The sequence below is a fragment of the Elephas maximus genome, chromosome 8 (genome assembly GCF_024166365.1).
Source record: "Elephas maximus indicus isolate mEleMax1 chromosome 8, mEleMax1 primary haplotype, whole genome shotgun sequence".
NCBI classification, from domain to species: Eukaryota; Metazoa; Chordata; class Mammalia; order Proboscidea; family Elephantidae; genus Elephas; species Elephas maximus.
The window spans coordinates 73,087,605-73,102,268 of record NC_064826.1 but is presented as its reverse complement, the minus strand read 5'-3'; the positions used below and the strand labels follow the sequence as shown (position 1 = coordinate 73,102,268).

The following is a 14,664-nucleotide window of genomic DNA, read 5'->3' as shown; positions in this document are numbered from 1 at the left end:
TGCATCAGGGCTGTATCCTTTCACCATACCTATTCAATCTGTATGTTGAGCAAATAATACAAGAAGCTGGACTATATGAAGAAGAATGGGACATTGGGATTGGAGGAAGACTCATTAAAAACCTGTTATGCAGATGACACAACCTTCCTTGCTGAAAGTGAAGAGGACTTGAAGCACTTACTGGTGAAGATCAAAGACCACAGCCTTCAGTATGGATTGCACTGCAACATAAAGAAAACAAAAATCCTCACAACTGGACCAATAAGCAACATCATGATAAACAGAGAACAGATTGAAGTTGTCAAGGATTTCACTTTACTTGGATCCACAATCAACACCCATGGAAGCAGCAGTCAATAAATCAAAAGACACATTGCATTGGGCAAATCTGCAGCAAAGGACCTCTTTAAAGTGTTGAAAAGCAAAGATGTCACCTTGAAGACTAAGGTGTGCCTAACTGAAGCCATGGTATTTTTAATCGTATCATATGTGTGTGAAAGCTGGACGATGAATAAGGAAGACCGAAGAAGAATTAATGCCTTTGAATTGTGGTGTTGGCAAAGAATATTGAATATACCATGGACTGCCAAAAGAATGAACAAATCTGCCATGGAAGAAGTGCAACCAGGATGCTCCTTGGAAGCAAGGATGGTGAGACTGCGTCTTACATACTTTGGATGTGTTGTCAGGAAGGATCAGTCCCTGGAGGAGGACATCATGCTTGGTAAAGTACAGGGTCAGTGGAAAAGAGGGAGACCCTCAACGAGGTGGAATGACACAGTGGCTGCAACAATGGGCTCAAGCATGACAACGATTGTAAGAATGGCGCAGGACCGGGCAGTGTTTTGTTCTGTTGTGCATAGGATCACTGAGCTGGAACCGACTTGACAGCACCTAGCAACAACAACAAATTACAATAGGGCTGATTGGACCCCTGAGTGGTAGGGGCCAAGTGGCGGCACTTCACCACCAAAGACAAGGTGAGTGTGGTTACCATAGTGCACAGCAGAGTCAAAGAAGTAGTCAGAATAGTCTGACTTGTATGGAGTTAGGCACTGGCTACTTAGTCACGGCTTCTGTAGGAGTGAAATAGATCAGAAAGCTCCTAAAGATTTACTTGATCTACGCAAGTGGAAGAATTCTAGATCAAGTGAATGGCAGTCTAACTCAAGTCACCAGTATAGAGTGTCACAGCCATTCAATTAATCCCAAGACTTGAGCCAGTTTAGAGACCCACAGCCCTTTGAATGAAGGCCAGGTCCCCTTGAGGAAGGACTCCACTACACTGCCAAAAATTTATACCATTAATCTTTCTCCCAGCCTTCTCCAAAGGGGAAATGCCTGTTATGAGAGCAACTGTTCATTAGGGAAAAGGAAATAATCAGACTTTTGGGGATTGCTGGACACTGGCCCCAAACTGATACTAATTCCAGGAGACTTAGTATGTCACTGGGGCCCACCAGACAGAGTTGGGATATACAGAGGTCAGATTACTATGGAATCTTAGTTCAGGTCCATCTCACAGTGGGTCTAGTGGGTCCCCAAATCCATCTTGTAATGTGTTCCCCAGTTCCAGAATGCATAATTGGAATAGGCATACTCAGTAACTGGCAGAACCCCCATATTGGATCCCTGACAAGTAGAGTAAGGGCTATTACAGCAGGAAAGGCCAAGTGGAAGCCATTAGAACTGACCTTACCTAGGAAAAATAGTAAACCAAAGGCAATACCATGTTCTTGGAGTGATCACTGCCACCATCAAGGACTTGAAGGGTGGAAGGGTGGTAATTCCCAACACATCCCCATTCAACTTGCCTATTTGACCTATGCAAAAAACAGGTGGATCTTAGAGAATGAGAATGGATTATTGTAAACTTAACAAGGTAGTGATGCCAATTGCAGCTGCTTTTCTATATGTGTTTTCATTGCTTGAGCAAATTAATACAACTGTTGGTACCTGGCAGGCAGCTACTTATCTGGCCAATACATTTTTCTTAATTCTGGTTTCAAAGGAACACCAGAAGCAGTTTGACTTCAGCTGGCAATATCAGCAATACACCTTCACTGTCCTGCCTCAGAGGTATATCAACTCTCCAACCCTATGTCATAATTTAGTCTGCAGGGACATTGATCACCTTTTCCTTCCATAAAACATCACACTGGTCCATTAAATTGATGACTGTATGGTGAATGGACCCAGTAAGGAAGAAGTATCAATGAATCTAGACTTATTGGTAAGACACTTATGTGCTGGAGGAAGGGAATTTAATTTGACAAAAATTCAGGCTCCTTCCACCTCAGTGAAATTTCTAGGGGTCCAGTGGTGTGGGGCATGTCAAGATATTCCATCGGAAATGAAGGATAAGTGGCTGCATCTGGCCCCTCCTACAACTAAAAAGGGGGCACAATGTCTGGTGGACCTCTTTGGATTTTGGAGGCAACATATTCTTCCTTTGTGTGTACTACTCTGGCTTATTTATCAAGTGCCTTGAAATGCTGCTAGTTTTGAGTGGGACCCAGAACAACAGAAGATTGTGAAACAGGTTCAGCCTGCCATGCAAGCTATTCTGCCACTTGGGCCATATGATCCAGCTGATCCCTTGCTGCTTGAAGTGGCAGTGGCAGATAGAGATGCTGTTTGGAGTCTTGCCAGGTTCTATTGGTGAATCACAGAGAAGACCCTTAGGACTTTGGAGCAAAGCCCTATCATCCTCTGCAGATAACTGTTCTCCTTTTAAGAAAAAGTTTTTGGCTTATTACTGGGTCTTAGTAGAGACTGAATACTTAATCATGGACCACCAAGTCACCATGTGGCCTGAGCTTCCCATCATGAACTGAGTGTTATCTGACCCACAGAGTCATAAAGTCAGACATTCACAGCAACACTCCATCACTAATAGAAGTGGTATATATGAGATGGAGCTCAAGTGGGCCCTGAAGGCACAAGTCAGCTGCATGAGGAAGTGGCCCAAATGCCTCTGGTCTCCACTTCTGTTACATCCACCATTCCTCTCCCAGTCTGTACCTGTGGCCTCATGGGGAGTTCCTTATGAACAGTTGACTAAGGAAAACTTGTGCCTGGTTTATAGATGGTTCTGTGCGATGCACAGGCACCACTAGAAAGTAGTCAGAAGCACCACTGCAGTCCTTTTCTGGGACCTCCCTGAAAGATAGTGGTGAAGGGAAATCCTCCCAATGGACAGAACTTCAAGCAGTGCACCTGGTTGTTCACTTTGTTTGTGAAGGAGAAAAGCCAGATGTGCAACTGTATACTTATTATTGGGCTGTAGCCAATTGTTTGGCTGGATGGTCAGGGACTTGGAAGGAATATTATTGAAAACTGGTGAGATAGGGACAAGAGGTATGTGGATAGACCTCTCTGAATGGGCCAAAGCAGTGAAGATATTTGTATCTCACGTGAATGCTCACCAAAGGATGACCTCAGCAGAGGAGAATTTTAACAATCAAGTGGACAGGATAATGCCATCAGTGGAAACCAGTCATCCTCTTTCCCCAACCACTCCTGTCACTGTCCAATGGGCTCGTGAACAAAGTGGCCATGGTGGCAGAAATGGAGGTTATTCATGGGCTCAGTAACATGGACTTCCACTTATCAAGACCATGTTGGCTAGTCACTGCTGAGTGTCCAATCTGCCAGCAGCAAAGACCAATGGTGGGTCTCCCACATGGCACCATTCCTCAGACAACCAACCAGCAACCTGGTGGCTGGTTGGTTACATTGGATCACTTCCATCATGGAAAATACGGTGTTTTGTTCTTACTGGGAGAGATACTTACTTTGGATATGGATTTGTTTTCCTTACACGCAATGCTTCTGCCAAAGCTACCATCCATGGACTTATAGAATGCCTTATCTACCATCATGGTATCCCACAGAGCATAGCCCTTGGATCAAAGGACTCACTTCACAGCAAATGAAGTGCAGCAATGGGCCCATGCTCATGGAATTCACTGGTCTTACTATGTTCCCCATCATCCTGAAGCAGCTGGCTTGATAGAATAATGGGATGGCCTTCTAAAGATACAATTACGGCACCAGCTAGGTGGTAATACTTTGTAGGGTTGGGGCAATGTTCTCCAGCAGGCTGTATATGCTGTATATGCTCTAAACCAGCAACCAATATGTGGTGCTACAGGCCCAGAAATCAAGGGGTGGAAATGTTAGTGGCACCACTCACTATTATCCCTAGTGACCCACTCACAAAAATTGTGCTTCCTGTCTCTCCAACCCTTATGCTTTGTGGGTCTACAAGTCTTAGCTCTAAAGGGAGGACTGTTCCCAACTGGAGACACAACACTGTTTCCACTGAACTGGAAGTTAAGAATGCCACCCGACCACTTGGGCTCCTCAGGCCTCTGGATCAACAAAGAAAGGAGTTACCATATTGGGTGGTATGATTGATCCTGATTACCAAGGGGAAATCAGATTTATATTATATAATGGAGCTAAAGAAGAGTATGTCAGAAATACAGGAGATCTTTAGGACATCTCGTAGTACTACCATGCCCTGTGATTAAATTAAAGTCAATGGAAAACTACAGCAACCCAAGTCTGACTTGACTACTAATGGCACAGACTCTTTGGGAATGAAAGTTTGGGTCACCCCACCAGACAAAGAACCATAACCAGCTGAGGTGCTTGCTGAGGGTAAAGGGAATACAGAATGAGTAGTGGAAGAAGTAGTTCTAAATACCAGTTACAACCATGTGAGCAACTGCAGAAACGAGGGCTATATTTGTTTTATATATATATACACAAACACCCCAAATATTTTTGTTTTCTTTCTTCCCTTATTCCATTACTTATAAAATATAAGATATAAACAGGGCTCATGCGTTTTTGGTTGTATGCATGTTAGTTGTATCATGTTGGGTGCAAGTATGACTTTATAATTTTATTTATTTAGAGATTATATATGTTTTAAGGACATGTGTACAGGTGCCAAGTTGAAAAAGGGATGGACTGTGATGGTTAATGTTATGTGTCAATTTGGCTAGGCCATGATTCTCAGTATTATGTAATTATCCTTCATTTTGTGATCTGATGTAAAGGGAGTTTCACTGGGGGTATGGCCTCTATCCAATATATGAGGACATTCTGACAAAGCTCACTTGCTCTCATTCCTGCATCTGACTTGTCATTCTCTGACCTCCAGTTCCTGGACATGACCTGCAGATTTTGGGAATCTCCAACTCCCACAACTGCTTGAACCAGTTCCTTGAAATAAATCTCTCTATATTTATATATGTAGCCCTGGTGGTGCAGTGGCTGAGAGTTACAGTGAGCCGTGGCTGCTAACCAAAAAGGTTGGCAATTCGAATCCACCAGCCACTCCTTGGAAACCCTATGCAGCAGTTCTACTCTTTCCTATAGGGTTGCTATATATATATATATACACACACACACATATATATATGAAAAGTAAATGTAAACACACACACACACACATCACTGGTTTTGCTCTAGAGCCTAAGACAAATACATATCTATGATCCCTTTTCAATGAAATTTCAAAAGGCATATATATATATATATATTTTTTTTTTTTTAGAGACAGAAAATAGATTAGTTGTTGCCTGTGGCTGAAGACTGGACTGAGGAGTGAATGTAAGTTGGGTTGAGTTTTCTCTTTAGAGTGATGGAAATGTTCTAAAATCAGATCGTGGTAATGTTTGTACCACCCTGTAAATATACTAAAATTCATTGAATTATATAAACCAAAAAAAAAAAAAAAACCAAACTCACTGCAGTCGAGTGGATTCCGACTCATAGCGACCCTATAGGACAGAGTAGAACTGCCCCCATAGAGTTTCCAAGGAATGCCTGGTGGATTTGAACTGCCAGCCTCTTGGTTAGCAGGCGTAGCACTTAACCACTATGCCACCAGGGTTTCCATTGAATTATATATACACTGAAAAACTGGTAAATTTTATGCTATGCAAATTACATCTCAATAAAACTGTTTTTAAAAATGAGTTTGTATCTTCTAAAATATCTAACCGGAGATGGGCCAAGATGGTGGAGTAGTCAGGTACCTCCTGTGGTCCCTCTTACAACAAAGGCCTGAAAAAACAAGTGAATCGGTTATATATGACAATCTAGCAGCCCTGAACATCAAAGGCAAAGTTAAGAAATTGGACTTAGTGGCAGGGGGAGGGAGAGATGGTTCAGAAGCAGCGAGGAGATGCCAGACCTGATCCAGCAGGAAGCGGCACCCTGCAGGCCGGGATCAGCTAGCACCAGTGGTGAGGCAAGCAGTGGAATTTGGGATGCGTTTTCCACGTCGGGAGAGACCAGTTGGCAGAGTCTAACCTACTCACACCTCCGGAATCAGTGAAAATCAGTGCTCAATCGACAAAAGGTAAGTACATGCATCTAATCTACCACGAGGATCAAAAAACACCCCTTTGGGAAAAACCTCTTCCCCTTTACCTGCCCCCTTCCAGCTCTGCACTGGGTCTGAGCTGGTTTCAGAGATTGCAGCATCCTCTGGGCCAGAAGTAGGATCTGTCAGGTGCCTTGAGCCATTCTCCCAGCCTTGGAGGGGGAACAAATTAACAAGCAGGAAAAAATAATCTGCCAGCTCCCCAAAGCTGGCAGAAACAGCTCCTTTGCCTATGCACAGGCATAAGGGGTCCACAGACTTTGAATGCCTTTCACCCCCCTCATAGACCTGTGTGGGCCCGTTTCAACAGCGTAGACCCTCATTATGCAGTACAACAGAGTATATACCTGAAGTCTAACTTCAACTGTTTCACCTATATGGTGGAGAAACAGCTTCGTGACATTTGACACCACTCTGCCTATTAAGCAGGGTCCTCATCTACCCACATCAAGGACCTGAGAACTGGCGGCTCCACCCACACCACCTAGCCACCCATGACAGAGGTCCAAGAATAAGCGGTGCCTCCCAGTCCTCACAGCCAACAGCATCGCGTGCCCATAGTCTGGCTGCAAAACGCACCCACCTATGCACTCTAGGGAATGGGGACACTCTTTCCTCACAGACACTCAGGGGCAGTTGTCAGCCCAGTCTTGCTCAGCGTGTAACCCCCTACTGCAGCCAGACACCCGTGCCTACACCAATCACCCTTGCTCATCTAGAACTGTAGGTGAGAGCCTGCACCACACACTTAGTGACTGGCTACCTGGACACCTGAGCTAAATTCACATAAGAAAAGTAAATGGACCCCTGGGCTCACATACCTAGTAAACAGGTCTAACCACCTGTGACAGGACATTAGAGCTTCAAAGCCACCAATGATCAAACTAGCTCACTTGAGCAGCCTCCTTGGACATATCAAAATGAAATATCTAGCTCACTTCACATTGAATTAGGATGGCTGTTTGGGACTAGCAAGGACAAAAAGTAAATTCACTAATATTTATTAGATTGTTCTATAAATCCAACAACTCATTTCCTAAATAACACTGCTGCTCAAATATTATCAAATATTCCTCCTATAGTTTTAAAATTTAACAAATTATATATTACAAGTTACAGTTACATGGTTTAAATGCTTTGTGATTTAGAAAGTATATGATAATGTAAATCATATAAACAAAACCATATATATCATGTAGCTTTACCACCCGCTACAACATTTTATTTAAAGCTTTTAGAAGAATCTAAATGGATCATTCAAACATAGCCATACAGAAAAGGAAAAATAAATAGAAATTTCATGATTAAAAACTTTGAAATGTACATAATGGAAACAAATACATAAATTACTTACCAACCAGACACTTCAATTTCAAAGGCATTTTATAATGTATATTTCACATTAAACAGTATTACCTGATATATATGGATGACTGTTGAAAGGAAAAACATAGACCTTTGTTTAACTTCATTCACAGGAACATTAATATTCAAGGCTCATTTTTAAATCACATTGTGGAAAATATTAATTTGAAACCAGTTACATTCTTTATTAAAAGTTGCTTTTATTGTATAAAAATGACATAAATAAAACATTTGCAAAGTAATTTCTCAGACTCCTGAAAAATATTCTGTAGCGCTGGGATATTTTTCCACATTCAAATATTAAGGTAAAAAGAGTCCACTGCAATCTTATAGTACAATTCTCTCATTTTGCTGTTGAAAGCAATGCATTAATGACAGCTATAAATTTTTCCTGATAAATACAAAAATTTATGTTCCTACTTGTGGGTTGGCTGTATGTTAGCACTTTAACGTGTCTATTGGAGATAGCTGAAATTGTGAAAACTCTAGTAGACAGAATAACGACCCTGCCAATTCATGTCAATATCCTAATTTGTGGAACTTGTAAATATGTTACCTAAGTGCAGTAGTTAACAGCTCAACTGCTACCCAAAATGTTGACAGTTTGAATCCAAAAACTGCTCCTTGGAAATCCTACAGGGCAGTTCTACTCTGTCTTAAAGGGTCACTGTGAGTCGGAATCTGAACTGACTCGACAGCAACAAGTTTATGGGTAGAGGGTAAAGGGGCTTTGTAGACGTGATGAAATTAAGGATCTCTAGATGTGGAGGTTATTCTGGATTATCTAGAGAGGTCCAATAGAAGAAGGCAGGGGGATCAGAGTCAGGGAGAGATTTAAGGACCTAAGCAGAGGTCAGAGAGAGAAGATGCTATGCTGTTGATTTTGAATGTGGAGGAAGGGGTCATCAGCCAAGGAATGTAGTAGATCTCTAGAAGTTGGAAAGGAAAATAAACAAATTCTTTCCCTAGAATCTCCAGAAGAAGATTGCTGGCCTATCAACAACTTAATTTTAGCCCAATAAAACTGATTTTGTACTTCTGATCTCCAGAACTACAACATAATAAGAAAATAAGGTAATCAATTCATGTTGTTTTAAGTCATTAGATTTCTAGTGAGTTGTGTGGGTGGCACAAATTTTAAGTGCTCAGCTACTAGCCAAAATGTTGATGGTTCAAACCCACCCAGAGGAACCTTGGAAGACAGGCCTAGTGATTCGCTTCTGAAAAATCACAGCGTTGAAAACCCTATTGAGCAGTTCTGCTCTGCACATGTGGGGTAACCATGAGTCAGAATCGACTCAATGGCAACTACCACCACCACCAACAGCAGGTTTGTGGTAAATTTAACAAATTTCCACAATATTAAAATAGTAATAGGAATCTAATACAATGTTTAAAGAACTAAGATTATCATAAAAGTTTCATAAAAAGGTTCATAGACACATCCAAACTCCCTCAGAGGCCGATTTGCTGGGCGGAGAGCTGGGGACCATGGTCTCGGGGGACATCTAGCTCAATTGGCATAACATAGTTTATAAAGAAAATATTCTACATCCTACTTTGGTGAGTAGTGTCTGGGGTCTTAAAAGCCTGTGAGTGGCCATCTAAGATACTCCACTGGTCCTAACCCTCCTGGAGCAAGGGAGAATGAAGAAAACCAAGGACACAAGGGAAAGATTAGTCCAAAGGACTAAAGAGCCACAGCTACCACAGCCTCCACCAGACTGAGTCCAGCACAACTTGATGGTGCCTGGCTACCACCACAGACTGCTCTGACAGGGATCACGATAGAGGGTCCTGGACAGAGCTGGAAAAAAATGTAGAACAAAATTCAAACTCACAAAAAAGACTAGACTTACCGGTCTGACAGAGACTGGAGAAACCCCAAGAGTATGGCCTCCAGATACCCTTTTAACTCAGTATTGAGGTCATTCCTGAGGTTCACTCTTCAGCCAAAGATTAGACAGGCCCAAAAAACAATACACGTAGCTCAACCATGCATATAAGACTAATTGGGCACACCAGCCCAGGGGCAAGGATGAGAAGGCAGGAGGGGATGAGAAAGCTGGACGAATGGATATGGGGAACCCAAGGTTGATACATCACGGGATTGGGAACCAATGTCAGAGAACAGTATGTGTATTGTTTAATAAGAAACTAATTTGCTCTGTAAACCTTCATATAAAGCACAATTAAACAACAACAAAAAAAAAGCTGGTGCTGAAAGGAAAAAAAGAAAAACTAAGATTAGTCTAGCCTAGTAAATGCACTGTGAATACTTTTTTTTTTTTAACCTTAGTCTAAATCAATTATGGCATTTCTGGTGAATTGATATTTTAATTTCAAGTATATAGAAACTGGACTGAGATCTCAACTCCTAATATGGACATTTTTTGAGTTCTAGTCCTTAAAAATGCTAATCACAGATCCATTCATGCCAGGGATACAGAGGTAAAGAAAAGAGTGACGCCCTGCTTAGAGCTTACCCTCTAGGGGGGTGGGGCAAATAATAAACACAGATACAGATAAAATATTTGAAGTTCTAAGAAGGACATAAATGGTGTGATGGCTAGAGAATGTCCTGTTAGTGAAACAGAGTGTTCAGGAGGTGAAATTCCACTGAGACCTGTAGGATAAGCAGTCAATCATGTCAAGGGCAACGCCTGGCTTGTTTTTGGAACTGTCAGAAGACCAGTGGGTGGAGGCTGAGTAGGGTTAGGGAAAGAAATAAAAACATTTGAATATAAAGAGATAAGCCAAGGTTCAAGTCTTGCAGGTAACAGCACTGCTTGTGGGTTTACCCATTATGACTGGGAGATCAGTGAAAGATTTTAACATTGTGAAAGCTCAATGCGGCTGTTGTATGTCGAAGACAGACATTGGATGGGGTCAGACTGAAGCACTGAAAACAAGTACAGGCAGTCCCTGTATTACAAATGAGTTCCATTCCTAAATCTGTCTTTAAATGGAATTTGTAGGTAAATGGGAACAGTTAGGCATGGTTTGTATCTAAGTTAGGCAAATGTTTATCTTAGTGCACAGTGTTACCTCTCTATACATAAGAAACATTAAAAAATCACTTCCAAATACATTAAAACATCTTTAACATAATAATACAGTAACATTTTGACGTGTCACAAAGTACTGCCCATTTGTTATTATGAACCAATGTATGTACCTTGAATATAACACCAAAAAAAAAAAAAAAAAAACCCATTGCCATCAATTCCAGCTCATAGCGACCCTACAGGACAGAGGAGAACTGTCCCATAGGGTTTCCAAAGCAGTGCTTGGTGGATGCAAACTGCCAACCTTTTGGTTAGCAGCTGTAGTGCTTATATAATAGTTTTACCTTTAATATAGGTACTCCAAGGAACTCTATGGGGCGGTTCTACTCTGTCCTATAGGGTCACTATGAGTCGGAATTGACTCGATGGCACTGGATATTAGATTGTACCTTTAATATAATAGGCCTTACAGGGGTTAGTTCATAACTATGACCTGTATATAAGTCAGATGTTCCTAACTCAGGGACTGCCTGTACAGTGTTTTTTGAAGTAACCCTCATGAGCAATAGTGGTGGCCTGACCCAGGGTGATGGCAGTGGTATACACAGGAGTACAAGGATTTGAGGTCTAGACATCTTGTTCATGGACTCAACACAGAGGTAGAGCAATGACTAAAAGAAAGAGAGGAATCCTCAAGCCAGCTTCCTGGTTTATGACTGGAGGGACTGTGAAGAGAGGTGCCATTTACTGGATAGGGGAGAAACAAGGGTTAAAGAGGCTTTTTAGGAACTAAACAAATGTTTCACTCTACTTTTCTTTTGAAATTTATGAGAGTGTCTTAGCTCTACATCAAGTAGGTATACCAACATGGATAAAGCAAATTTATAATGCCGCTTTCAGGCATCATCTTTCCAGCTATCAACTGACTTTCTTCATGAATATATTTTAATGAAATAAACCTTGGTCACTTTTCCTTCTCATCTGGTTTGCTATGAGCCATAGGCCAGAATGACTAATAACTAAAAAAAAAAAAAAAAGAATATGAGGAAAAGTTTTAATTCTCCTGGAATCCAGATTTTTGGCATTTATGGAGTTGGGCTGACCCACCCAGGTAATTTGCCCTTTTGAACCTTAAGCCTTAAGGGCACTGGTTTTCCTGGTATCACCTTCAGGTCAAACAATAGCTTTGTAAGCAGTTTAGCAGAGACCATTTTGCGACAGGCATTGGGCTCTTTTAGAGAATTATCTATGTGCAGCCAGCTTCCAGAAGCAGAACTCCAGGGTCTGACTGGAAGTGTAGGGCATGTCCTTAGTGACTTGTTTCTACAAATGGCCTACCATGGAATCCTGCTTGTGTTCTGATGCTATCTCCAGAGAAATTAACATGACAATGACCTATATAACACGTTTTCACTATCCCCTCTTTCCCTGAGCGCCTTTCCAAGACTTTCAGGTTGAGGCTGCTTGACAGCCATCTACCCACAATGAATACAGTTACACTACTTTCTCTTTTTTCTCTTTTTGACAATTATTATTGTTTTTTAAAAAAGCAGGAATGAGAGAAAGTTCAGCCTATGAAGGAGAATTAAAATTAGGATTTATTTGGCAAATTTCATTTTTTGGAATTCATCGTGAGGAAGTTTCAATTCTCCTGGAACCCAGACTTCTGGGTCCACCCAGACCATATTCCTCAGATCTTTTGAACCTGGAGCCTTGAGCACACTGGTTTCTAAAAGGCATCCTTGAGTCAAACAATAGTCTAGATAATTTTATGAAGACCATTTTGCAACAGACATTATGCTCTTTTTAAGAATTATCTATTCGCAGTCAGTTCTGAGAAACAGAGATGCCAAAGGTCAGAACAGAGCTGTTTTAGTGTTATGTCAGTAATTACACTGTTCTTCGAGACACTGCTTTAAGAAATCCTTCCTGAGCCACAAATTATTTTTTCAGTTTTGTTCTGGCTCTTTTCCCATGGGCAATGTTGATATGGCAGGGTATAAAAATCTTTGGAGTTTCGCCATCTTCAGAACCCTTTTGACTCCCTAATGGAAATGCTACTCCTATTTGCAAATCGTATATTCAATAAAGTTCAATCAATTTCTATTACTGGCTTAATATGATTTTTATCAATTGCCAATGCATCTTACCTCTTTCCTGTATTTTCAGGTACCATCTCTATAATTGATTGCAATAAAATTATTGATCGTATATAGGCAGTCACCAGACTCTTGGAAAGGGAAGCAGCTATGCTGTCCAGGTCTTTACAGCAGTGAATTATCTTATGAAAGATACTGAGCCTATCTGCTGATTTTCTCACTCTGAAAATGAGCAAACCGAACTATCTTGATTGGATAGGGTCTGCTTAGCAAAAGACCAGTTTATTTTTCCTTGTAAACAAAGGAATACCACACATAAATTGACTGCAGGATTTACACCTTCTTTACTAAAATATAGGAAACCCTGGTGGCGTAGTGGTTAAGTGCTATGGCTGCTAACCAAAGGGTCAGCAGTTCGAATCCGCCAGGCTCCTTGGAAACTCTATGGGGCAGTTCTACTCTGTCCTATATGGTTGCTGTGGGTCGGAATCGACTCAACGGCACTGGGTTTGGTTTGGTTTTTGGTTTTACTAAATTCCCTGGCTGGCCTAATTGGCTTGTGCTTGACTACTAACCTAAAGGTTAAACAAAAGACACTAAAAAAAAAATCTCCGGGTTTTCATCCTTTTCACCTTAAATTGTTCTTCCATATTAAAAACGAAAATCATTTGTCTACCCCCACCAGAAAGCTCTATTTCATTTTATCCTATAAGACCGAGTGCCTTCTCAGGGTGTAAAAGGGAGGCTACACACACACACATTTTGTCCATCATGAAGACATTCTTTTCCAAAGTGGACTAATACTTTATTTTAAAGATGTTTTAAATTTTTAAACTTAGTAATTTTCCTTCAAATAAAGTTATTAAAAAGTTGTTAAACCCTCCTTTATGCACTGAGCCATCTGCTGCCCTCACTCATGCTTAGTCCAAGTCTCCATTCTCCAAATCTATACAAGGACCTGTGGTCCGAGCATTGTGGTGCCCAACAGGGCCCGCAGACTACCCTCTGCTGACCACTGTCTTTTCTACTCAGGTAAGAGCACTGGGAATGGAGTCACTGAGGGCAAAGTCCCAGGTGATGGACAAAGGGGCACCCTTTCTTCCCATTGAACTTTGCAAAGCTTCCTTTACTGGAAGTCCATCACAGCAGTTTCTAGGATTACCAAATGTTCCCAAAACATTAAGACAGTGAGACTCAAGATGCCAAGCTTCATCTCCGGAGCTTGCCTGTTGGCTGTGCAACTGTAGAAATGACATGCAAAGTGCTGAAGCCACAGTCGGGACTTAAAGGTGCACCTTGAGCTCCTAGAGGTGGGCGGTTGTGGTTTTCTGACTGGTGGAGGGAGTGAGGGAGTTGTGGAGTGGCTCCAGGGAAGGTCCATTGTCTTGCCTAGAAAGGCCTGGCAGCTCCTCAGAGTCAAGACATGCAGCTCCCCTGAAGGCAGAGTGAGAATAGAGGGACAAAGTTCAAAGACAGGAGGGCGGAGGGGCTAAGACAGACGTCCCCAGGCTGTGGAAAATTCCACTGCCTCAAGAAGCTTCCTTGACATACCCTGTAGCTTTACATTAATATCCTGGTTGCCCTTTCCTAACTGCTGCCCAGAACTACAGAAACTGGCAGAAACCAGTTTAGGTGTTGTGATGGTTAAAGCTGTGTGTCAACTTGGCTGGGCCATGATTCTTAGTGGTTTGGCAATTGTATGATGTAATCACTTCCAACATCTGTGACCACCTCCGTAACAGGATCTGCTGTGAATATTCATTCAGCTTAAGGGAGTTTCCTTAGG

General features: G+C 41.7%; 1 protein-coding gene across 8 annotated transcripts in view; it reads right to left on the bottom strand.

Moving 5' to 3' along the window:
* Positions 1 to 14,664, bottom strand: part of LOC126081717 (uncharacterized) — a 60,093-nt gene that overhangs the window by 34,030 nt on the left and 11,399 nt on the right. For 2 of the 8 annotated variants that reach the window (XM_049893744.1, XM_049893752.1), the window contains one exon: positions 7,765 to 14,312. The exons of 4 other annotated variants lie outside the window; for them this stretch is intronic. Coding sequence is in view for 3 of the 4 variants with exons in the window: in XM_049893752.1 (XP_049749709.1) it covers positions 14,295 to 14,312 (18 nt within the window). In the remaining variant the exon portion in view is untranslated. Of the gene's footprint in view, positions 1 to 191; positions 222 to 6,033; positions 6,085 to 7,764; positions 14,313 to 14,664 lie in introns of those variants that run through there. 2 more of the 8 variants (XM_049893754.1, XM_049893751.1) reach the window with 2 other exon arrangements.